General features: G+C 38.2%; 1 protein-coding gene across 6 annotated transcripts in view; it reads left to right on the top strand.

The window, feature by feature from the left end:
- Positions 1 to 26,207, top strand: part of POC1B (POC1 centriolar protein B) — a 97,862-nt gene that overhangs the window by 44,068 nt on the left and 27,587 nt on the right. For 5 of the 6 annotated variants that reach the window (XM_030323351.2, XM_030323352.1, XM_030323355.1 and 2 more), the window contains 6 exons: positions 761 to 868; positions 1,004 to 1,119; positions 2,276 to 2,409; positions 4,573 to 4,641; positions 6,048 to 6,200; positions 13,589 to 13,669. In XM_030323351.2, coding sequence (XP_030179211.1) covers positions 761 to 868; positions 1,004 to 1,119; positions 2,276 to 2,409; positions 4,573 to 4,641; positions 6,048 to 6,200; positions 13,589 to 13,669 — 661 coding nt within the window. The remainder of the gene's footprint in view (positions 1 to 760; positions 869 to 1,003; positions 1,120 to 2,275; positions 2,410 to 4,572; positions 4,642 to 6,047; positions 6,201 to 13,588; positions 13,670 to 26,207) is intronic. The other variant, XM_030323354.2, reaches the window with a different exon arrangement.

Raw genomic sequence — 26,207 nt, 5'->3', positions numbered from 1 at the left:
TTTTGTTGGTAGTATTATTTAATTTTAATTCTCAACATGCCGATCTGTTTCTTCTGAAGAGCTTCAGTACAGGGTTAGTGGGATGAATAGTAAAGGCTCTCTTAGGTCACATGGATAATACCAGAAAATGACAAAAATAGAAGAAAGAGACAAAAAATACTTATGGGCCACCTGGGTGGCTCAGTTGGTTGAGCGTCTGACTTTGACTCAGGTCGTGATCTCGGGTTCGAGCTTCTCATCGGGCTCTATGCTGACTCAGAGCCTGGAGCCTGCTTCAGCTTCTGTGTCTCCTTCTCTCTCCCTGCCCCTCCCCCCCCCCCTCTCTCTTTCTCTCTTTCTCTCAAAAATAAATAAATATTTTTTGAAAAAAGAATACTTACAAAAACAACAACAAGGTACTTGGCTTAGGAGGAGGGCAAAGTTGAATCAAAGACCTAGAACAAGTGCTATAAAACTAAATCATTTAAATAAAGTAAGAAAAGGAAAAAAAATTGGCTGGTCTATATAGTATATTTTGATTTTTTTTAACGATCTGTCATTGTGCTTATAATTTGTTATGCTTATTTTTAGTTGGAGAGATGGTTGTAGGATATGACTTTGCTGCATGGTGTGCTAGCAGTGGTCTCTGGTATTTAATATATGTACAGCCTGATGTGTGTGTGTGGGAGTGTGTGTGTGTGTGTGTGTGTGTGTGTGTGTATAGGGGGTGGGGGTGATTGTCAGGAGCCTTTCACAAAGATAATCTTCTTGTGCTTTCCAGATTTTCACCTGATGGAAGGCTAATTGTATCATGTAGTGAAGATAAAACTATTAAAATTTGGGATACCACAAATAAGCAGTGTGTTAATAACTTCTCAGATTCTGTAGGGTAAGTCCATTCTCTTTGGGCATTTATGTGGTTATATGGGTTAGTTTGCTAAAGAGGCATTTAATTATTAAGTTCAAATAAAGAAATAAAGGTGAAGAAATCAAAATATTAGACTATCTTATTCTTTCCTTCTAGGTTTGCAAATTTTGTGGGTTTTAACCCTACTGGTACATGCATAGCTTCAGCAGGTTCTGATCATACCGTGAAAATCTGGGATATAAGAGTAAACAAATTGCTCCAGCATTATCAAGGTAACAGTTTCCATGACAACAGAGTCCAGGTGCTGCCTGGCCTACTCCAGGAAACTCTTAAACAAACCCGCAGCCTATGCTTCTCAGTGGGGTGTGGCTCTCTCAGACAGGGTCACGGGCTGCCTTTGATTTGACTAGAGGACAATTAGTTGCATCAACAGCGTGGTCTGAGAAGCTGGCGTGGATGTCAGAGTGGAGAGAGAGGTGGAGGGACCTTAAAAATGATGCCAGGGCGGTTAAAAAAGAAGTTACTGAAAGCTGTTCACACGTTGGTTGTCTGCATTACATGAGAGGTCGGGGGTAGAATTGGACTCTGAATTCTGAGTCAGAAGGAGTTCTAGGAGCACAAATAGGTGTTATAATTGGTAGAAAACAACATCCTGCCGTGGCTGTGCTTTGAAGCTAGAAGAGAAGTGAATTGATTTCTTGTTTCTTTTTTATTGGATTTCTATTAAATCCACATTTTCCTTTTAAAATAAGTATAATACTTACCATGTGGCAGATACTGTGTTAAATCCTTACAACAGCCCTCAGGAGTATTATTAATATTGTCCCCATTTTAAAGATAAGGAAATTAAGGGTTAAGGAGGGTAAGTAACGTGCTAAAATAATTGATGGAACTAGCTTGGGCCTTCTGTTTACAAAGTACTCAGAACAGCCTTCTGATGGCTGTGTCGTACTGCCTCCTGTTGGAAGGATGGTGTCCAGAAATGAATTCTTGGACAAGCTGGCAAGACCATGTGCTCCTACAAATATACTTCCATACTCTTCATTCCTGAGCCTCAAGCCACTAATTGGCTATGAAATTTCATTTAAGGCTAGGTTGTATATCTTATGTGAGCTGGTGGTGATCAATTGTTGGCTACGTTATATGGGTAATGTATCTGAAGAGTTTAGAGTTACATGGTTAACGAGATCATCTTTCCATGTCACACTTTCACTTTTAAAGCTATTCTGTCTCATTAGCTGGAAGTTTAAGCTGTATGATGGCAAACTACTTACTTGTGTTAGTGAGCTACATGGAATTTTGGTGTTGTGGAGACATTGTCTCTGATTGATTGTTGTTTCCAGCCTAATATTGCTAATAGGGCAAGAGAACATCTTTAGAATTGACAATTGTTCTCTGAACGTTTTGCTTTTGTTTTCTATAAATCAGTTCACAGCGGTGGAGTTAATTGTGTATCATTCCATCCTTCGGGTAACTATCTCATCACTGCGTCTTCAGATGGCACACTTAAGATTCTGGATCTCTTAGAAGGAAGACTTATATACACACTTCAAGGACATACGGTATTTGACACTAAGATTTGTGCTTTTTAAATTATGTATATTTTAAAGTGTTGATCCATTTTATATGTCTTTATTATCTTTCCAAGTGTGGCACACGTTGCTGGTATCACAAAAAATGTTTGCTTTCAGGACTTGGTTTTTATCCACTGGAAGCAACTCTTAGAAATATTATTTATTGTAATTCTTGTCAAAATCAGTGTGTCTTTCAATGGCTGTGAAATTAATCCCCCACTGCTGTCTTCCTCAGTATGTAGCATAGGTTTGACTGGTCAAATGGCGGTGGATAAGCCTTTTCCTTACTCTGGTCTTTCCCCTCATGTGGAGGCTGTTCCACAGCTCTGACACTGAGCCTCTCACACCCTCTCCCTCCTCGTCACTAATCTCACTGGTGAGTTTAGAAGGAGAAATTCCATGAGTAGAGCCCAGTGCCTTCTACTCTTGGGAGTCTGTCTTCATTGTTTTTCCCTGCTATTTCTTGTGGGCAGGCCTGCCCTTGTCCGGTCTTGCCTATGACTGGGTACTCAAATCTGACTCATACTGGGATTCAGTTCTAGAAAGCCCATTTACCTACAGATAAAGAGCCACATTTTCTCTTTAAAGCCCTTACCAGTAAGAAAGATGATATTCCTGTGTCTTATTTTTCAATTGATTTAGAATCCTGTGGGGAAGAGGCTTCCTATTTATTGAGCCTGTTCAGTGATACACGCGCGTGTGCACACACACACACTCACCAGCATATAATGCACTAAATAAAAACTCTACTTAAGTGTATAAAGTATTCCTCCTTTCTGGGTAAATATACAAACTTCTCTAAGTTTTTTTAGAATGCATCCTGCATTCTCTCTTTTTTTTTAAAAGATGTCCTCGGTACTTCCTTTTAACCAATTATAAGCTGTTTATCTCCAGAAATAGAATAGGCTTTGTGGTCTAGGGGAGAAGGACTTCTTTCTGCCTTCATGTATCCTGCCTGGCTTCCTGCTTTGCTTTATCATTTGTCCTGCAGCTGTGTTAGAGCAAATCCGAAATAGACACTAACCAGCTCAGATATGTGTGTATCCATGGATTTAGGTTGAAGAAACAACCAATAGAAGTGGTCAAGGATCAAAATATCCATGGAAGAAGTACAGAATAATAGAAAAAAAGATAAGCAAAATATTTTAGGAGGAAAACACTACACACGATGGAATTTTTCAGTCTAAAGATATTTATGAGGCTATAATAACCTAAGTCTGTGTGATGATCTACTTGAAAAATACAAGATGGTTTCCCCAAATTTTTCTTATATAGAAAAAGCATTAGTATCCTCTGTTTGTTTTTAATGTCCTTGGACATCTTGTGACTTGTCCAACTCCAGAGTCCTGGCTTAATTTCAGGTTCTCACTACCTCTCACCTAGGTAATTGCAGTAATTTCTTAACTGGCTCCAACCATTCATTCTCAGTCCAATTCATCATTCTCACAATCGTGACCTCAGTGTTCAACAGTCACAGCTCTCCTCCTGTCTGTGTCCTGCTGGCAAAACTTTCAGTGACTCACTATTGCCCATGTGAAGAGAGAACTCAGTGAAGCCTGTTGTGGTCAGGAAGGGGCTTTGTTCGTCTTCCCTACAGACTTGTCATTCGGTTTCTGCCAGTGATTTGTTATTCTGAGTAAAAGAGTCCAAAGCCAGAAAGTCTTTTTTTTTTTTAATTTTTATTTATTTATTTTTTAAAAGAGAGAGAGACAGAGAGAGACAGAGAGACAGGCAGCAATTCTCCCAAGCAGGCCCTGTGCTGTCTGCACAGAGCCCGATGTGGGGCTCGAACTCACGAACCATGAGATCAGGACCTGAGCTGAAATCAAGAGTTGGAGACTTAACCACAGAGACATTCTTGTTAACTTACACACATACAAGCTTTTCTTTAAAGGGAAAAACGTGTATTGCATATTTTTATTAGTCTTGCTTTGTAAATCTAGTATCATTTATATGTGTTCAAATATAATTGGGTTGGTGCTTTGAAATCTTTACTCTGCCTACATTAGTTGCCAACAACTGGATATGTTCTATCAGACTTATTGCATAAATAGTCTATATAGAATAGGATGAAAAATGAATAGTCTTCCTGGACATAAGAAAACAATACCAAGTGCTTAAAAAAAAAAAAATCTCCCTTTATTTTTTTAGGGACCTGTCTTTACTGTTTCATTTTCAAAAGGTGGAGACCTATTTAGCTCCGGAGGTGCAGATGCACAGGTTTGTAAATCTTTCAGCTCCTTCTTTGATTTGGTTAGGGAAAAGGAATCCAAGACCTCAGCTAAGGTTTTTACAATCAGCTCTTTTGTATATGTTAAGAGGATTATCAATGAGTTTATATTTTAACTTAATGCCAGGAAGTCTGCTGTCTCCCAGCTGAAATAGTGCCAGTTCTGATATTTTCTGGAACTCAAACAGCAGCTCATCTGGACACTTAACTATATGTGTAACTCACTGAATTCCCAATACTGGTGTGGCACTTCCACTTGAACTCTGCCTCATCTTTTATCTCTACATCTTGTTCTTCAAATGTTAAGCTCCTCCGAGGATGGTAAATGTAAATTGTTAATGTAGCAAATTTGCATTTTTGCCTCCTATGTATGACCCAAAGTCCTACATATGACTTTGGGTCATACATAGGCAGATTTATTGAATAAGGTGGACTATCAAGCCAAAAACATGATTTTGAACTTTGAAAAAATAAAAGGGAATTTTATTTTATTTATTTTTTTTTTATTTATTTTTATTTTTTTTTTTATGAAATTTATTGACAAATTGGTTTCCATACAACACCCAGTGCTCATCCCAAAAGGTGCCCTCCTCAATACCCATCACCCACCCTCCCCTCCCTCCCACCCCCCATCAACCCTCAGTTTGTTCTCAGTTTTTAACAGTCTCTTATGCTTTGGCTCTCTCCCACTCTAACCTCTTTTTTTTTTTTTTTTCCTTCCCCTCCCCCATGGGTTCCTGTTAAGTTTCTCAGGATCCACATAAGAGTGAAACCATATGGTATCTGTCTTTCTCTGTATGGCTTATTTCACTTAGCATTACACTCTCCAGTTCCATCCACGTTGCTACAAAGGGCCATATTTCATTTTTTCTCATTGCCACATAGTATTCCATTGTGTATATAAACCACAATTTCTTTATCCATTCATCAGTTGATGGACATTTAGGCTCCTTCCATAATTTGGCTATTGTTGAGAGTGCTGCTATGAACATTGGGGTACAAGTGCCCCTATGCATCAGTACTCCTGTATCCCTTGGATAAATTCCTAGCAGTGCTATTGCTGGGTCATAGGGTAGGTCTATTTTTAATTTTCTGAGGAACGTCCACACTGCTTTCCAGAGCGGCTGCACCAATTTGCATTCTAAAAGGGAATTTTAAAGTAGTAAGTTGTTTCTTAGTATGAATTTTAAATTGGGCATGAGGGCAATTCCAAGTGCTAAATCTTTCCCTTCCACACTTGACAAATAGTATTGAAAAAAAATAGCATTGTTGAAATATACATCTAGCTCTCCTATTATAAGGGACAATTATGTATATTGGTTTTTGTAAAAATAAAAATCAGTTCTGGTGCTTTCACATGCAAGTGGATAACTGCCAACATACTAATTTTTTAAAGGTCTTATTATGGAGGACTAATTTTGATGGCTTGAATTGTAAAGACATTATTAAAAGAAATCTCAAAAGATTACATTTTGATTCATCACCACATCTTGTTGATATATACCCAAGAACACCACATCCCCATGAAGGAAAAATTGAGACTGTTGAAGTGAGTACTTTGCCCATATTTGTTCTACTGTTTGTAAGTGTACATTTTGGGGCTATTGGTCAACTAGACTTCATTCTGTAAAACGTAGTTAGGCCTTAAAACATCACTTTGAGAAACAATTATGTTGACTGATACAATAACACTATAAATAGTGATAGCGTGTAATACTGCTGAAGCCTCTCGTATTTGCTTCTTGAAGGCCTAGAAATAAAGCTTAAAAATTGTGTCAATAATAGTGGAAATGAGAAATCAAACGTAAGGCCGGTGACCCTGAAGCCTGACTTAACTTTGTATTCCTATGTGTTTAGGAAGAGTATGTAATGGCTGTCTAAGAACAGGGCTGAAGGGCAAGAATGTTTATAACAGTCATTGAAATAGGTATCGTGAAGCCTTTTAATGGCAAAAAGAAAAAAATCTCGTGGACAGTAAGAAGAGATGTAGGCATTAAACCTGATAGTTGAGACCATTTTACTATTTGTCTGCATATATTTTGAAATATTTAATTATCTATGTAGCTGTAGGTTTTGCTTCACAAGTTCCCTCAGGTCCTATAGATTTAAATGTTCTACTCTTTTCAAAGACAAAATTCATCTTTTCTGGATACTTGGCTGGTATTAGTGTGCTTCTTTCCATTTTGCATGATTATTCGTAAGCCCCTTTCTCTTCCAAGAACTGATATCAGAAATCATTATTACCTATTTATCTGAATTGGTTTTTCATCATTGACAGAGCCTTGCTTTGCTTTTCAAGTAGCTGTTTTGAGTTCTTAACATGTACTCCTGAGTGACAGTTCAGTCACCAGCACTGTTTACATGGTGGTCCCGTACTCCCTTCCACGGAAGGTCCCTGCATTTCCACCCCAGTCAGCTCTTTGATTCTTGGATTTTGGTACCCTCAGTCTTTAAAAGTTAACTTTTTTGGATTCTTTTCTAGATTTTGTTTAACCACATGTGGGGATTTCTTTCGTCATTTTTTCTTGCTGGTGTTTATTTTCAGTTTTTTTGCTACAATTTTTGTCCTTTCTACCTTCTGGCCATCTTTCCAGTTCTTCTAAACAAAGTATTTAGTACCTCTTTGTGCCATTATTATATCATCATTATTACTCTATCATTTTTTTACTTGTTTGAAAGAAGTAATGTAATATAATTTGTGGTTCGTCACATTTTGTTTTCAGCGTCTGCCGTGATAGATGTAGTTGTCGATTCCCTGTGATCGCATATATTCACCTAAAATGTTTGGGAGACATATTTTAGGTTAAGTTCTCTCTTCTTGTTTTACCCCCAGCTGGTTTTGTTGACTCATGGTGTGTTTTATTCTGGCCTGTCTGGGGCTTGGCCGGGCTTGGTCCCCTGTGCTGCCGCTGCCCTGTCATCCACTCAGCCACCTTCCCAGGGTGGCGCGGGTAGAGCTGCTGGCTGAGGAATGGGGACCCGGGCTCCCCATTCAGCGATCTCTCTGTGACACCACGCCACCCCCGCCTTAGAGAGCCAAGCCATTTTCCCTGTGGTTTCCCGCCAGCCCCAGCCCACTTAAGAGTTCTGGACTTTCTCTAAAATGTCAACAAGTTGTCTGAGAAGCGCTGCTCTGACGCAGCAGCCAGAAAGCAGTAGCGGTGGCGGGGTTCCTTTGTTTGGCGAGGTCAGGGTGACCCGGGCCATGCAGAGCCACCCTCAACCATGCTTTTCACATGCACACTTGAAAAATCTATTCAAAACCATCTTTTCATCCTGGAATTAGAGTTCACTTATACTAAACAGAAAAGTGAGCACTGTGACTGAATTGTTTGTGTCCTAAAGAATGTCAGCCTCCGTGTACCCAGTTTCAATTACCTGTAAGCACTCACAGTTGCATAAATTAAGTACACGGTATGAATGTTTATCTGCAAAACACCTTCATTTCATGTGACGTGGAATGCCACAGAAGTGATAGGACGCTGCCTGTGAACAACCAACTGTTTGCTTTTTGTTTTTTTCCCTTAAAAACTCTTATGATAAAGCAAAGGTGTAAAGTGTTCTGGACAGAGGACATCTTTAATATTACAAACAAATGTTAAATATCAAATTTTTTTGAAGGCTCCAAGTTAATGTCTGGGGATCCCTCATAGAACCAAAAGACTGTTAGTTTAAAAATATCACCTTGAATGGAAGAGTTTGAATCATAATAGACGTTGTATTGTGTCTATTCATGATTAGTAAGTTTTACTTTGAACTACTAAATTTGGGGGGTTCATTTCTTTTCAAAGGTTTAGGCAGGTTACATATGCTACTTTGGAAATATTTGAAAATTAGAAAACTTTTCTCTTTTTTTGAGGTAAAGATTCATGATTAACAGGATAAAGAGATGTGGAAAAAATGGCTCCTAAGTGATCTAATTAATTTTCCTAACTTGCTCTTTCTACAGTAACCGTGAGGATTCCATTTCTGAGTCTGAAGCATCATAGTATTCCCATGATTTATGTTTTTTATGTGTCTTCTGTGAGGTTCATTTGAATGGCATAACCTCAGTCTTCTGGGTGAAATCGTGCAGCCTTTTGCAAAAGCCCCTATTTGCCAGCTCTGTGTGCCTCACTTGTTAGAAGGTGGGGTGTCCTGCAGAGTCCTAGACCTTGGGGACCAGCTGACTAAATATGGAAACTGCTAATCCTTCCATGGAAAGAGAGGGTGATCACAGATTACTTTTAGAATAAATGAGAGAAGGCCGCATGAAAGAAGGCATGAAACACGCAATCCTAGCTTTAGCTATGTGAAACAGACCCCTCCTGTGTCCTTTCCAGTAACCTAACTGCACATCCTTTGTAGCACTCCTGGCCTAGGCACACCATCTTCTTTTTTTTAATGCATATTTTTAAATTTTATTTTTAAGTAATTTCTAAACCCAGTGTAGGGCTCGAACCTACAACCTGAAGTCAAGACTTGCATGCTATATGGACTGAGCCAGACAGGCACCCCCTACGTACTCCCATCTTAAATAAAAACATGAGGACAGCTTTTTTTCTCATTTTGGTGGGAAAGAAGCCAAATTTGAAAACTAGGTAACTTAACTCTGACCACGCTGTGCTATGGCACGTCATTAATTCGTGCTGGCTTTATCTTCTTCAAACTGGTATGAGCCGAATCACACAGTTCTGCCCCCAGGCAGAATCAAACTTTCCTTCTTGAGTGGGAACTTAGTGTATGTGCAGTACCCTAGATTTTTAATGGGAAGACAATAAATCCATCCTAAGGGCAACAGGCATCAAAATAGTTATGCTAGGAGAATTACAGAATATTACTGGAGGGGAGTATGGTTAGTTAGCTAAAAAAAATTATCAATAAAATAATTGTTCTGGTGGCTTTTAATTTTATAATGGCCATTTGAGATGAATTTGATCTATAAATTGCACAGGAAATTCTGTGTGATATTTAACAGGTAGGAAAAATTCCTTTAACTTAACCAAACATCTATGTAATAGTATTTTGTGATAGTCTTCCCATGATTCATTGTTGAAAATTGATCAATTAAAAACATTTTTTTAGTGTTTATGTAGAGAGAGAGAGAAAGAGAGAGAGAGAGAGAGTGTGTGTGTGTGTGTGCACGCGTGCACGTGTGCAAGTTGGGGAGGGGCAGAGAGAGAGACACAGCATCTGAAGCAGGTTCCAGGCTCTGAGCTGTCTAAACAGAGCCTGATGCGGGGCTCGAACTCATGAACTGTGAGATCATGACCTGAGCCAAAAGTCAGCCACTTAACCAACTGAACCATTCAGGCACTCCTGAGAATGGATCAATTTAAGTCTTCAAGTCTGAGACTGGGTTTTTATTTTAATCTCCGAAGGTTGAAAACATAATTTCAGGTAAAAAATGACCACTTCTCCGCAAATTGTATATTTTATTTCTAGCCATGGCATATACTTATATTGTTTTGGGCCTCCATAAATGTTCTTCAGAGATTACATAATAATAATATTAGTAGTAATAATAATAATATTGAATACATACAAAGCTATTCTAATTGGCTTCTAAAAATTGTCATTAAATCTTCCTTAAAACGCTACAAAGTGCTATTTTTATTCCTTGAGAAATCGAGGCACATGTAAGTTAAAGCTTAAAGTCAGGAAGTGGCCATACTAGCATTTCAACCCAGGTGCACTGGTTCTGTTTTGTGCTTTTAACCATTTTGATGGAATGCTTCAAAATAATCAAAATTAAATTTTATTCTGTTAATAGAGAATGAGTATCTATGTGCTGGACGTTGTACTAGCTTTAGAGGGTACAACAAAGAACAAGACAGGCGTGCGTATTCCTTGCCCTTCAGAATTTGTTAGTAGCAGTCCTCGTGCTCCTCACAGAGCCCCACAGTGGGTGGTGCGTGTGAGGGTTTCTTTATGCACGAACCCCTCTGTGACGTGCCCTTGTTCAGTGATGGAACACTCAGCCCTCAAAACGCAGCCCACTCCATTTCAAGGTGAGCACAGTTATTACAGGGTCCTTCCCTTTAATAAGGATGGAGAGCTAGAACGTACTGTTAATATTCCTGGAGATTAGCTAGCACAGAACCAGCCCCTCCACATATTCTCTTTTTGAGAAGACTGTAAGGCTTTACTTAAAGAACGTCCTGCTCCATTTTAATGTATGTGTCAGCAACTTGTTAGCTCCATCAGGAGTTTTCCAACTTGTAGAAAGCAGCTCAAGGGGAAATCCTATTTCCATGGGATTTAGATTTTTTGAACAGTTCCAATTTCAGATGGTAAAACCAGATTGTATTTTTCGTACGTAATTGATTTCATGTATACACTAGGTGGCAGTAGATAAAAGAGAATAAAATGTCTGCAGGCAATCTCTCCGGTGGCCTGGCTAGGCTGAGACTGGAAGGAAGGTGACTGATCCTCAGGTTTCTTATCTCGGCCCCCAGTGTGGACTCAGAGCTGATAGGAGGGGGGCTGTGTTTTCTGCTGTCTGGAGCAGCAAGAAAGAAACCAAGGTGCTGGCAGGCTGGGCCGATAGGCCCTCGTCTGCATCCTTCGCTGTGCTAACCCTTCTCTGTGGTGTGGGCATTCTGGGGCCTGCGCCTCTGACGCAGGTGGCTGGGTAATTATAAAAGCCTCTTAATGTTTCCCAAACTACAGCTTTACCCATCAAACGTGATAAGTGCTTTTAAAATCATTCAGCTCCTCTTCCGCTGGTCTAAGCCCTGATCACCCCAGTCCCGGGCTGTCGCAATGGTGTCCTCACTGTTACCCTACATGCCTCTGTCCGATCCGTCTTGCTAAAGCATGTCATGGGCCCCATCTTTTCTGTGCCTTCCCCAATTCCCTCACCTGTCACAATTTGCCCCTTGCAACCTCTCCTGTTACTACCCTGTGCAAAGGTATCACATCAGCATTCTGCCTCTGTGCTCAGGAATGCTCTTGACCTCCTCTGTGTCTCTTGGCTTTTGTTTTCTAAACCTTTCTTTCAAAGATCCATCTTAAGCCCTTCCTGTGTTTTCTCCATGGGGAAGATTTTCTCACGAAGTCAACAGTTTCTTCTTTGAGGTTCTTATATACCCACTGCTGGGACCATTCATTTGATACAAAGTTCTGCTATCTGTGTTTCCCTTGGCTAACCAACTTGTATTCACGATCTTTAATAAATAATTGATGATGATGTGGTTTTATTTTTATTTTTTTCTTTCATCTTCTAGAATTCTGAAGTGACCTTCCTCAGAAATAATAGCCAATCTAGTTAGCCAATCTTGCTTTTCTTTTTCATTTACTATATATATTTGAATCTATAATTAGATGTTATTTACTTTTAGATGGTTTTAAACTTTATACAAATGAAGTCATACTGAGTATATTTCTCTATAAGCACTTTTACACTTAACGTTAAAATCCTGAGAATCCTACATACGGATTCTGAATTCATTCATTCATTTATTCATTCATTTATTCATTCATTCACATGTTGTTACATATTGTATTTTATTCATCTTCACGGCTGGGTAGGATCCCAATGAATTTAGTACAGTAGTAATTTGCACGATTTATGTGTCTTTTCCACTGTGGATGAATATTTGGGGGCCTTTGGTTGTGTGTTTTTTTTTCCACCATTGTAAAAAGTGCTGCCATAAACAAGGTTGGCATCACTGAGCTTTCTCATTTTTTGGAGCCTAATAGATGTTCAGTGGTATTTCGCTTTAATCTGTGTTAATTACTAATAATGTTTCTGAAAATCTCTCAATATGCTGGTCAACTGTTAGGTTTTCTCTTCCATAATTTTTTCTTGGGATCACTGTCTTTCACATTAATTTGTAGATGTGCAAGAAAAACCTACTTTTTCAGTTTCAGACATCATAATCTATCCTCCTTTTCCATGTTCTAATGGTTAACTTTGTGGTGTCCGTTGTTAAAAAGAAATTTTTGGGTTTGATGTAATCAGATGCATGAGGTTTTTAAACATTGGTTGTTTTATATATATATATATATATTTTTTTTTTTTTTTTTTTTTTTTTTTTAGAGAGAGAGAGAGAGAGAGAATGAGAGAGAATCTTAAGCAGGTTCCACACTCAGCATGGAGCCCGACGTTGGGGCTCAATCCCACGACCCTGGGATCATGACCTGAGCCTAGACCAAGAGTCAGACACTCAACTGACTGAACCACCCAGGCTCCCCTAGTTAGGTCTTTTAAAATATATTTTACATTAGTTTTATTATTTTTCCCACACAAACCTTTGTGTGTTTATTCTGATGTATTTACATTTTTATGGTATCGTAAATGATATCTTTTTATTCTTTTTAAAATTTGTTTAATGTCCAATGTGGGGCTTGAACTCACCACCCTGAGATCAAGAGTCACCTGATCTACTGACTGAGCAGCCAGGCACCCCATAAATTTACATTTTCTGACTGTGTGTTGAAGTATAGACGTGCACTTGATTGTGTGTATCAATTTTGGATCTTCCTAATGAGTCAGCAGTAGATTCTCTTGGAATTTTTCCATAGATAATTATATATGAATAACAATTTTATTTCTTTTGTTCCAATTCTTATATCTTAACACCTTTTATTTCCTTTTCTTGTTTTAATGAACTGGCTAGGACTTTTTTCTGCATCTTCTGAGGTGGGTCATTTTATTTTATTTTATTTTATTAAAAAAAATCCCTTTATAGGTAAATTATGTTGATTTTCCAATGTAAAATCAACTTTTTTTTCCTGGGATAAATCCACCTGGTCATAGTGATCTTTTCTTATACATTGATAGACTTGATAGGCTGATACTGTACTTAAAATTTTTTGTATTCATGTTAGTGAATTTAGCAATGTATTTTAATTTTTAGAATATATTAGGAATACCTTCTAGGTTATTGCAAATAGCATTCCGTTTTTTTGGTAGAAAAAACTAATGTTAACTTTTCTTGTATATATACACAGATTAATCCAAAGCTTGAGGTAATCGATTTGCAGACTTCTTCTCCCCCTGTTATGGACATCCTTTCTTTTGATTCTACTACAGTAAGTTTCTTTGACATTTAAGTGGCATATAATTATTTGGAGAATCCATTTTCCTTAAAAAGTGTGTGGGAGAGGGGATAAAAAATGGGCTAAATAGCCTAACATTTTAGCATTAAAAAAAACCTTGTACAAAAAGTCATATTTACAATATGTCTAAATAGCCACAAGGGGGAGCAGCACCAATTATCAGAAAAGGCTTTACTTTGATAACCTTGAGCTCAGTCTAACCCGTACTCATTGTCTCGTTTCCTATTAGGGTGCTATCCAGGTGATATTTCACTGTGTTGTCACAGAACAGATTTTCTTCTCTGTTAATTGCCTTTCAGAGATGCTAAACTCACTTCTAGTTTTCTCCATAGAAGCTATAAGTAAAGCAGCCATTTCCCTTTGTCCCTGTTAGTGGATAATCCCTATGGTGGATTATCCAGAGATTAAGTACTTTTGGTATTTGCAATTTTGTTTATAAAAACTACATACATATAATTTATTTACGCAGTGTAAAGTCAAAGATTCAGACTTCAATTGGAGTCTGTTAGCCTTTGCAAGGCTAATCATCGTTGCCATCAACTCCTGCTAGTCAATGCAGAACTAGTCCTAAGAATGAATGGGAGGCATTGCATACATGGTCTTTGGTGACACTACTCGGATGGTGTCAGTATAGTTAAATATTCTGGAGAGATTATTAATGTGTGGCCAAGAAAGGAAGTAAACCAAAACACTTGACATTATGACATTGTACACTTTCCAGCACATGTCAAGAATAATATTTTTTGTAGAGGAATCCTGCAGAAGGACTAGTCCATCCTGAATCTATCCTGTACCAGAAAGAACTGTACTTATTAAAGTATTAAAGGGTTCTTTCAGTGTTAATCCCAGGGAGAGAATACTCATAGATCACTCATGAGAAGTTCCACCCACAAGAAATCAGCCTGGGGGCTTGGGAGGAGGGCGAGTAACCAAGGGGATGATTGTCAGAGGGAAGGAAGTCCAGTAATCGGTGGTGACATCTAGAACCTCAAGCAGGCCTGTGGTCTTGTCTCTTACAGTATTCATGTTTATAAAATATCCCTCCTAGCATTTCTGCATTAGTAGCTTACTTATGACATTAAAAATTAACTAGACATCCAATTCTTGCCATATTGATTGGTGACTTGTAATAGTGCTCAATACATTCATGTTTGTTCAATGAATTACTCAAAAGGAATGCTGTTGAAACTCATAAATTCTAATGGGTTGGGGTTTTACCTCTGTAGTAAAAGGAGCAAAAAAGTTAGGTGGTTTCTGAGATTTGATGCCTTCTTATGAGGTTATCAGTCTATAAAGTTGGGCATGCCTGACCTAGAAAATATCACAGATCATCCAAAATCTTTGGCCTACACTCTCCCTGCCAGTACCCTTCAACCTTTGCAAGGTCTCATGACATGAATGATCCAGATGTTTTTGAGAGTATGCTATGGAAGTGGCATAATTGGCACCTAGCAAGTGATAGCAGGGTGTCTGTCCCTGGATGGTAATCCAAGGGTGCCCAAGTCAACTAGTTCATGTTATAGGACCCTAACTCAGGGACTATGATGTATGTGGGACTTTGAGAGGACAATTTTATATGATAAATGCACAACAAGTTTGCAGCTATGCTACAAAACTAATAAGATTAAGAGTACAATTATTGTCCACATAAGGGATAATATTAGGTGGGATTATATGAAATTGCCATTCTGTAGGCAAAAATGGTGTAATGTCAGTGATTTCCCCATGGTTCAACCCAACATATAAACATTACAAAGAAGACTGTACTGTTACTTTGAGTTGTGTGCTTGATGCTTCATACAAATAAAACAAAACATAGGAAAACAAAAACATATTTGCTCTAAATTGGTTTAGCATTAGGTTAATGAAATCCCCTCTAAGTAGATTCTTTTACAATCTGGAAGATAGCTGGTTGCCCCCAGGTAAGGTGTAAAGACTCCTGATGTTACTTATTTTACTAGGACATTCTCTGAAGACAAAACTAGATGCTCATAAAGCATCTTTTTATAAAGATTATCTTTAACGCTTCTTCCTTTAAATTGTCAAGGTATATATCTTTCTTTTAGCTCACTGTTAGCTAATTGGTTAGAAAACTATGGTGAGGGGCGCCTGGGTGGCTCAGTTGGTTAAGCATCTGACTGGCTCAGGTCATGATCTCGTAGTTCATGAGTTCGAGCCCCGCCTCGGGCACTGCTGACAGTTCAGAGCCTGGAGCCTGCTTCAGATCCTGTCTCTCCCTCTATCTGTGTCTCTCTCCCACTTGTGCGCGCGCTCTCTCTCTCTCGAAACTAAAATAAACATTAAAAACATTAAAAAAAGAAAAACTATGGTGAAATCTCTTTAAATGTTCATGTTCCATTAATCTACTGGCGAGTCTTAATCTGTAGTCCCCTCTGTACTTCGGCTGCTTTTCTGTTCCTTCTGCACAACAAATCAGGCATAATTGTAGAGGATATTTGTGTCTACTGTGGCGCGAAGCACCGCTGCACTGAGTATTCGTGATGTGAACTTTGCATGTCATTGTAATTTTAAAACCCAGAGAAATATTAGAAGCCAAACACACAGTGTTTAAAGGTGGTTTGGGGTTTTGTTATTGTGATCACTCTTTGTTTGGGGTATTTATTCGTTTGGTTTTATAGAAGACTGGAAGAAATTTTCAAGATGAGGCATAAAAAAGATTACTCTTGAAACCTTAATTTGTCAAATTTCCTAGTAGGATAAGAGCAGATTTGTTATGGTATAGGGAACAGTTGGCTTCTGTTGCTTCTTTGACCTGATTTACTGTTACATTCAGGATGATTTCTAGATCTGAGGATACTGATATCTGGGCTCTGGTGCTTTCTTACTTCAGAGAAGAAATTGTGGCATACAGTGTAACAGTTGGTAGCTCTGTGACTTGCACTTGTGCCTCCAATGCCAGGCAGGAAATCTGATACGATATTTCAGCATCAAAATAAGCTGTTACCAATCTGCATTTTTAAAGCTTAATTGTTTAAATAAAAAAGAAGAAGAAGAAGAAGAAGAAGAAGAAGAAAGAGGGGAGTGGTTGTAAAGGGTTGTACTGGCTGTCATATAGATATAGTTTTAAAATGTTGATCTCACATTCCTGAAACTTTATTCTCATTACATTGTTACTTATTATATACTGATTTTCTAAGGGTTTTGCAAGATTCATTGAGTCTTTTAATGTTTTCATTTATTCAGTTAGAACCAGACCAAGATTTTATCATCAAAGTTGTACAACAGCATTTAGCATTGGCATTGACATGTGATGTGGGATGTTCTAGACCCTTCCCCATCGTCACTCCTCCCCTGCAAAAGGCAGGCAAGATAGGAATTTCTCTTCTGAATCCTAATGTAAAGTCTTTTTTAAAAAAAACAATACTGATGATAAAAAAATTGTTTTAAATACTCTAGAGTTATTAAAATATTTTAGGTAAACTATATTCCTAAGGTTTGATGTGTTGATTTTACTCTTATTTGTCCTACAAATGAACAAAATGAAATTGATAATCTTGTACACGTTCTTCTGATTGTCGAAACACTGGACTCTCTTCTGAGAATCAAAGTGATTCTCCTCTTCATTCTGGCCACTGTGTAGAAGATGAACGTAATGTGGATGTCTTTCCTTAGAATTGGGGACAGTATTTCAGGTCAAATTAATCTTTATAATACACTGAGAATTTGTGATTGTATTGTAGGAAAAAAAAAATCAAGGGTTTTGGTGCTCCAGCAGTCAAGATATTTAAAATTGTAGTGCATGAAAGCATTACATGAGATGCTCAGTGGCCTGTCAAGCTGCCTACCTGACTTCAAGAAACTTACAACCTAGCCCAATAGAAATAAGAGTTTAAGAAATAAGTGGCAATTTCAGTATACTAGATGAAAAGTGTGTATGATTGCCATAAGAGATTATTGATGGAAATATTCTGAAAAGATCACTAATGGGCTGGAGAAAACTAGAGGACTCCTCTAGAAGGAAACTTTTGACCAATTCTTGACCTAACCAGAGTTGGATAGGATTTTGATAGGGACATTCCAATTGGGGAAAGCAAGTTGTAAGTAGACACCTCAGAAATAGTTGAAAATACGTACCACGGTAATAGAAGTGCATCAGTCTAGTTTGGGATCTTTAAGTTGCTTGCCTCACCGGGTAGCCCCTGCAGTGAAAGGCCAGGGATGTGCCTGTTTGCAGCACACGTGTGTCTCAGCCTGCACTTAGTAACTGTTCTGTGCCATTCACTGTTCTTGACTTTAGAAAAAGCGAACAATAATACCTGCCCAGAGAAGCCGGCTTTCAACATTCTAGTGGGGAAGACGGGCAGTTCACAGGTTAAAAAACAGACTGTATAGCATAATAGAGCCCAGCGCATATAGGCTCAAAACATGCAAAGGTGTAGAAAGCACTAAAGGCAGACAGGACTAAGGGTTCGTTTTAGGTAGTATGTTCAGGACAAGGGTCATGTGAGAGGTGACGTGAGGAATGAAGGGAACATGCCACACGGGTACCTGGGAAGGCACTCGAGGCAAGTGGGAGCAGTGCTGGAAGCTCCAGTTGAGAGTGAGGTGGGCGCCTCCAGAGGCTTTCCTTCGGAGGTGGGACTTGTGTGACTTAGGTTTTAATGGGTTCACCGCGGCCACCACCATGTGGAGAATCGCCCCGGGGGTGGGGGTGGGGAGGAACAAGAAGACTTGCTGGTTAGGAAGCTAATGAATAGTCAGCAGAGAGGCCTCCCTTGACCCACAGTGGTAGCAGACGAGGTGGTGATAAGTGATCCATTCTGGATGTATTTTAAAGGCAGAGCCAAGAGGATTTCCTGACAGGTTTGATGTCAGCTGTGCGATTCCCTGTCTCCTTTCCCCAGGGACAGTAAGGTGTACCCTTGAGGAACCTCAGGGCAGCTGAGATTATCTCCTGGCTCTGCATCATTCTGCCAGAGGGGTTGCTGAGGGAAAAAGAACCGTGGTTTTACTACATCCTTTTTTAGGCTCAGGAAAGTGATCAGTTGAATCAGTGCAAGAGATCCTCTGCTATTGCTGTGACTTCAGGAAGTGAGCGCAATGGTAAAAAACACACGACTCCTTCCTAGATGTCATTTAGATTTGTATTTTTCAGCAAAGTGCACTGGTTTCCCTGTTGGAAAGATTTGTGCTTCAGCATATTTTTAGAAAGAAAAATGCTACCCACTTTCATGGAGATAGTCATACAGTAGATGCTCTCTGAAAAATATTAATGCATTGACAAAATATATGGACATACAAAGAGTAAACTTGCAGATACAGAGAGACTATTTCCACGGATGTTGTGGCAACAGTTTGTCCTGGTTACTAGACAACATTGCATAACTAGTTCAGAGTGATTCCAGTTCCTAACTGCTTATGTAAGCAAAGATTTGGAAAGACTTACTTGAAAGAACACAGTGTATGCAAACCTAAATGTCTCAAAACTAAAATTTATCACTTTGAAAGTGTAAAATGGTAATATGCAATTTATTGTCCCCAGATTCCCCATTTACTTTTCCAGGGAAATCCGTAAAAATCAGGTTGCACAAGCCTCCCGCTTTCACTACTTTTCTGTATGCTAACATTGCTGGTTTTACGTATAAACCGCCTCTAAATTTGGAGGTAGGTGAGATTCTTTTTTAAGTTTTTAAACTTTGCAATATTTTTATAAGGTGGCTTTTGATTTGCAAGTTTAGCATAGGATTTCTGAAACTAGGTGTGTTGTTTGTAATTTTGTTGCTGCTTACTAAGCTTTAGGAAAACAGTTTAATGTTATCCTTGGGCATTGGTTTAGTGGCCCTGGGGTATCTTTCTCCTGGCCCTTGCTCTAAGCATTTGAAAGGAAATGAACATACATGTTTGTAGAATCTGTATTCGGGTTCACTAGCTGGTACCTTTTACAGTTTTCCTTCTTTTAGTAAAAGACTTTTAGTCTTCATTTCCGACAATAGTGAGCATGTCAAGTAGGATACAGTAATTTTTTTTTCTGTTAATCTGGTAACTCAAAAAGTTAAATGTAACTCTAAGATGCTTAGTAGAAACAAAAGAATTCTTATCAGGGTTGAGAAATAATTTTTTTTTTAATTTTTTTTTTAGTGTTTTTATTTATTTTTGAAGGAGAGAGAAGACAGAGCATGGGTGGGGGAGGAGCAGAGAGAGAGGGAGACACAGAATTCGAAGCAGGCTCCAGGCTCTGAGCTGTTAGCACAGAGCCCGACACGGGGCTCGAACTCACAAACTGTGAGATCATGACCTGAGCCCAAGCTGGACGCTCAACCGACTGAGCCACCCAGGCGCCCTGAGAAATAATTTTAAAACATTGCCCTTTGAAATTGTAAGAAATGAAGTAATTGCAAAAGACATTTTACAAATAAGACATACATGATAATCAACAGAGGTGATAAGAAAAATGTTTTCACAGATCCTTTACCATTTAAAAGAAAACACCACTTTTTTTTTCCAGATACAAGTTATTTTAGAGATATGAGCGAAAATATTAGAGATGGAAAGAGACTATTTTCAATTAGTCGTATCTTTGCTTTTGAAGTATATCATGACCCATATGTTATAAAAACTACCAACAGTTGTGAATGTGATAGTTGACCTTTAAAAAATGTGTTTTTTGATTTAAAAAAAGGGATCCAACTAAAACTTTTTAGTCTGTTAAAGGAACATGACTTTTTTCTTTTTTAGAAGACACAGATCTCATCATCTGTAAAATTTACTAAGATAGTACAACTATAAAAAGAGATTAATAGTGTGTGTCAGAAGCTTTCTTTTTTTCTTTCAAATAAAATGTAGTTTTTAATAAAAATCATAATGGCCATAAGTCCCAACTGTTTGATTTAGCTATACTGAAAAATATACTAATTTGAGCTTCATTCCCAATTTCCAGGTCACAAGGAAAGAAAGCTTACATTAATGAGGGTTTCCTTTTACCAAAAACTGTTATTCTAATTAAATTTCAACAAAAATGATTTAGGACTTAAACTCTTCTCTGTGAAATGTAAAAACAAACAAACAAAAATAAAGAGACTCTATCCAAAAAGATTGTATAAAATACGTTACTTAGGAGTCCAACAGAGTACTTTTTAGAATTTCCTTCAGAATATTAGCACATTTCTAGGAACTGGAGGTGTGAAGTTCCAGGTATTTCTGCCTTCCAAATTCCTGAGCTGCTGTCTTTCTCTCCTCCTCCTCCTCCTCCTCCTCCTCCTCCTCCTCCTCCTCCTTCTTTCAAATATAATTTATTGTCAAGTTGACTAACATACAGTGTGTATAGTGTGCTCTTGGTTTTGGGGGTAGATCTCATGACACCCAGTCAGTCAGAAATGCTGTCTTTGTAAGCTATGACTCCTAACTGCTGCAGGACTACGCTCGGTCCGAGTCTGGGGCCCTAAGCCGCACCCCCAGTTCCCACAGCTGAGACTGAGGCATGCTGAAAATGCCCAACAGCTCTCTCTGCCCACACATCCAGTAACAACTGGTTCCTTCCTCTTCCTGTGGAAGAGCAACATCCTCTGAGATGAGAAGAAATGCACCCTGAGGAATGCAAGAACAGCAGTGAGCTTTTCACACAGGAAATTACTACAGTAGCACTCTGAAAAGTGCCCAGTCTCTTGGACCGTCAGCCCATAATGAGCTTCCTGCTGCTGACCCAGAGGATGATTTACTGTGGAGTAAATGCCACCTGTGGGTCTGTCAGAGTTTCGTGGAAAACCGTGAACTCTGCTTTCGGCGGTTCTGTACATCTCTACCTGTCTGGTTTTGAGTTGTTGGGTGCTGCAGACACAGTAAAGCTAGGTGGCTTTGTCCTTCTCTCTGTTTAGCCACTTGGCAGTTAACTGTTTGGCAGAAGTAGTCAGCAAGTCTGCTAATAAGAATTTTCAGTCATTTCTTTGGACTTTATGAAATTAGGACTTGTAAAATATGTTAGGGCTTCAGAGAGATTAAAAACCCTTATAATCCAAGTGAACTGGTTACTAAGGCCCAGTGCTGGTCCTTGTCTACTTCTTTCTGTGTCTTTCAATTTCCTTTCTTTTACTTTCTGAGGTAAGCATCAGTGGAAGGTCCCATACTGTGGGTATGTCATACATGCTCAAGCATGGGTAAAACTGTTGCTTTGAACCGACCCTGATCATTTGCATTTCAAATGGATTTTTACAACTAGAGAATGTTTTAGTATAATTTACCTTTAAAAAAAATAATTCCTCCAGCGTTTTCTCTTTCCTTTGCATGAGGTAATGATGGCTGCCATAAAGCCCAGTTTGTGTATTACATGTACATTTTAAATTGCCTTCCAAATCGCTACAGGATTTTGCTAGGTTTCAGTGTTTATGGTGGCAAAATTCTTTTACTTTTCATGTATTTGTTTGGATTATTTTACTAAAGCACATACAAGTTACTTGTTGTTTGTTTTGAGTTGAAGGGGAGATGGAGAAGGAATGCCAGTCATTTCCTCTTCTTTTTCAGAATATCTTTTTAATGAACACTCCTCTTCTCTCCTTTGAACAAACCATCTCAAGTTAGCTGGGGGCCCCTAAGTGCCCAGTTTCCAATAATCCAGCCTATTTCCTTTGTTCCTCTAGCCCCAGAGAGGTAGTTGTTTCATGCATTTACTATTTCTTCTTACCTCCATTCTCCCTTTTAGCCTTTACAAGCTTCCAAACTCTGTTTAACCAGTTCCCTGTATTAAATTCTCTCTGTTAAAATAACTGTTGTGATTTCTGTTTTCCTGCTGAATCCTAAATGATCATCCTAAAGATCCTAAATCATCTTTAAAAAAAATACTAAGATGTACTGTCAAAGACTTCAGATAATTTTATTTTCAAGTTATTTTTATTCCAGCATTATTTATAATAACAAAAAGATGGACACAAATCAAATGTCCTTTTAGAGAGTATTAGTTAAATAAAAGCATAGTATATATCAGTAGATGGATTATTATTTTTTTTTTTAGTAGATGGAGTATATAGCCATACCATATTTAACAACAGCTAAATACAATGTGTGTGATTCTGGATTTGATCCTTGGTCAGTGGGAAAATTGCTATATAAGGACATGATTAAGACAATTGGCAAAAATGTAATATGGGCTGAATATTAGATAATAGTATCAGTGCTAAATTTCTATTTATGGAAATGGTCTTGTCCTTAGGAAATATCCACTATAGTAATTTAGATAAAAGAGGCATAGTGTCTATAGCTTCTCCCAAAAGATTCAGAAAAAAAAAAAAAATAGATAATGATATACCAGATGTGGGAAAATATCAACGCATGAATCTAGATGGATATATGAGAGTCCTTTTCATTATTTTTGCAACTTTTCTGTATGTTTCAAACTATTTCAAAGTGAGAGTTAAAAATCACTTATATATCTTTATAGGGAAGTGTGATTTTTATTTTTCAAAGTTTTTAAATATGAATTTTATTTATCTTTGTATTAAGTGAAAACAGTATTATGAGCAATATGATTCTAATTTTGTCAAGGGAAACAAATATTTTTATCCATTTAGTGGAATTCTTAGCATCTTGTATGTATTTTATACTAACCTGGGCATCTGAAATTTGCCCAAGGTCATCCAGTCAGTGTGTAACAAAACTGGATTTTGAACTCTATCTAGCTTTAGAGAGTGTGCTTTTAACCACTGTGTAGTGTGAATATGTATGTTGAAAAAAAAAAAGCAGTAATTTTTCCTAATTATACAAAGAATGAAAAGTAGTAAAAAAAAAAAAAATGAGAAAACACATGTACACCCTCACACAAAATACAAGAAACAGAAAATTACCAGGAGACAACTGTTGGTAACATGTAAAATATAGTCTCCCAGGAGAAGGTTGCTGCTGTTAGAAGCTCAGAGACTTGAAGAAGAGGCCCTGCCCTCCGAGCTCAGAGGACATACCCAGCAGAGGTGGACCCAGATTTGTGAGGGGCACGGCCACCTTGTGCTCATGCCTCGGTCAGGGTCAAGGCTGTTGTGGGAAGAGGCTGACTCAAGCAGCAATCAAACAGGGGGAAGAGTCTCTCTCCTCTGACCTCTGGCCTCCTTTTGGCAAAGCCTACCAAGGAAGCCACTGGAAAGAGAAAGCTGTAGCTTGCAGAGAGGCCCAGTGTCAGCATCACAAAACAAAGTTTGAATGGTGGATTTGGAACCAAGAAGCACACTCTGTGCGAGGAATTACTGAATCAAAGGATAGGAACTTTAGGGGCTCCCGGGGCACTCCGTGGGTTAAGCCTCTGACTGTTGATTTCGGCTCAGGTCATGATCTCATGGTTCATGAGATCGAGCCACTCCTTGGGCTTTGTGCCGGCAGCACAGGGCCTGCTTGGGAGTTTCTCTCTCTCCCTCTCTCTCCCTCTCCCTCTCCCCCGCTTTTTCTCTCTCTCAAAATAAATAAGTAAACATTAAAAAAAAGAAGGATAAGAACTTAAAAACAAACTGTAAGTTAAGTTCGCTCTAGAATGTGTATACAAATTTGGATTCCCACTAATAATATATGGGAGTGCCCATTTCCCGTACCTTAAAACATATATATCAGGTGTTATATTTATTTAATTATTAATTGTTTAATTTTTAAAAAGTCTTTGTAATAGATGTTAATTTTTTTAACAACTTGTGAGCTTTTTAAAAATATTCATTTTTTACAAAAACTGGATATAGTTATAATATGTACAATGTGATGTTTTAATATATCAATACATTGTAAAATGAGTACCACTGTCGAAATAATTAACCTATCTGTTGTCTCCCATGGTTACCATTTTGATGTGTGTGGTAAGAACCGTGACTTGTGAGCTTTGACTTCTTTTCATATATCTACTCATTTGTATTTCTCAGAATTGCCTATTTGTATGTTTTGGCCATTTTTCTATTGTTTTGTTCATTTTAAAATTGGTCATTTTATTTTTTTAAGTTTATTTTATTTATTGAGAGTGGGAGAGAGAGAGAGAATGAGCAGGGGTCAGGGGAGAGAGGGAGGGAGAGAATCCCAAGGAGGCTCTGTGCTGTTAGCACAGAGCCCAGTTCAGGGCTTGATCCCACAAACTGCAAAATCCTGACCTGAGCAGAAACCAAGAGTGGGACGCTTAACTGACAGAGCCACGCAGGTGCCCCAGATCCTTAGGTCATTTTAATTAATAAGGTTGACCCCCTTTGCTATCTACAGTATGTTTTCTTTATTTCCCCTTGAATTCTCTTTCTGATTATTGATAGGTTTAGTTGCATTAACTTCTTGAAAAATATCATTAATTTAATTTTATGGTTTCTTTGGAGTTGATGCAGAGAAAGTCCTTCCCTACTCCCCGAATATATCTCTAGCTACTCTTCTTAAGGTTTTATTTTTGACAATTAGATCTTAAATTCTAAATCAATTAATTTTGATCATAAGGTACAGATTTGTAGTTAACAAAGTTATCTTCCATTTGTATTGTTGCTTTCCCTACTGATTTCTACTTTCTTAAAACTAAACTGTTATATACTTGTGTCTGAGACTTTGTCTTCTGTCTTACTGATCTGTTTGTTCTCGATCTATTATCATACCTTTTTCATTATTGTTGCTTCAAGTATTTCTTCAAAATATAGTGCACAAGCTTTTCCTTCAAATGTTTCTTGGATATTCTGGCCTGTTATTTATCCATATGAACTTTAGAATTATTTTGTCAGTTCTCCAAAAACATCCTTTTAGAATGTTGATGGGTGTTGCATTCCATTTATAAAATAATTTGAAAAGGATTGCCAACGTTACCATCTTGTGTTTGCTCATCCAGGTATATAGTATTATAGACATTAGGAGCATTCTCCTTACGTGCCTGTGGTTTCCATAAAAACAGCCACCATTTTATGTACGACTAAACATTTTATCTGCTTCTTGAGAATGCACATAGTCTCTCTCCACAAATTAGTGTTAAAGAGGTTGAAGTAACCAAAGTCACACCAACCATGAAGTGATGGAGGCAAGCTAGGGTCAAGATGGGACTAAATCCGGAGCTCAAACTCTGACCTCCTACACTACTTCTGCCCAAATACTTAAGCTACCCAGACCACATGACTTGTCATTTTGTATCCTAGTTTTAGCTTCCTTGTTATCAACATGGCTTATCCTGTAAATATGTTTTCACTGTCGTGTAATATAGTAGTCAAAAAAGCCTAATGAGTATTTTTGAGGGGAGAGACGGGGACAAGTATTGAGGACCTCTGGTTGGGAGCATATGGAGAAATAGGCCCTAGTGTCAATGCTTATAAATAATTGGTTGCAGAGCCTACTTTGGGATTTTATACATTACCTATTCCCACTTGCCTGAGTACTTAAATCTTCTGCATATACCAGACTTTAGCAAGCACACACATCCTTAGCTTAGTATTAGAATCCTCACCAAAGAGAATTGTGTTTAAGACACACTGTCTCTCATTGATTATCCAGGAGGTGTGCCATATGGTGTGCTCATCATAGCTTATTCAAGCCTGATTGTGTGGATATAGCTTCCTGGTAAGAACGGTTGAGCTATCAT

Source organism: Lynx canadensis, chromosome B4 (assembly GCF_007474595.2).
Source record: "Lynx canadensis isolate LIC74 chromosome B4, mLynCan4.pri.v2, whole genome shotgun sequence".
Taxonomy (NCBI): domain Eukaryota; kingdom Metazoa; phylum Chordata; class Mammalia; order Carnivora; family Felidae; genus Lynx; species Lynx canadensis.
The sequence above is the reverse complement of the archived record's forward strand: the minus strand, read 5'-3'. Positions and strand labels throughout refer to the sequence as shown.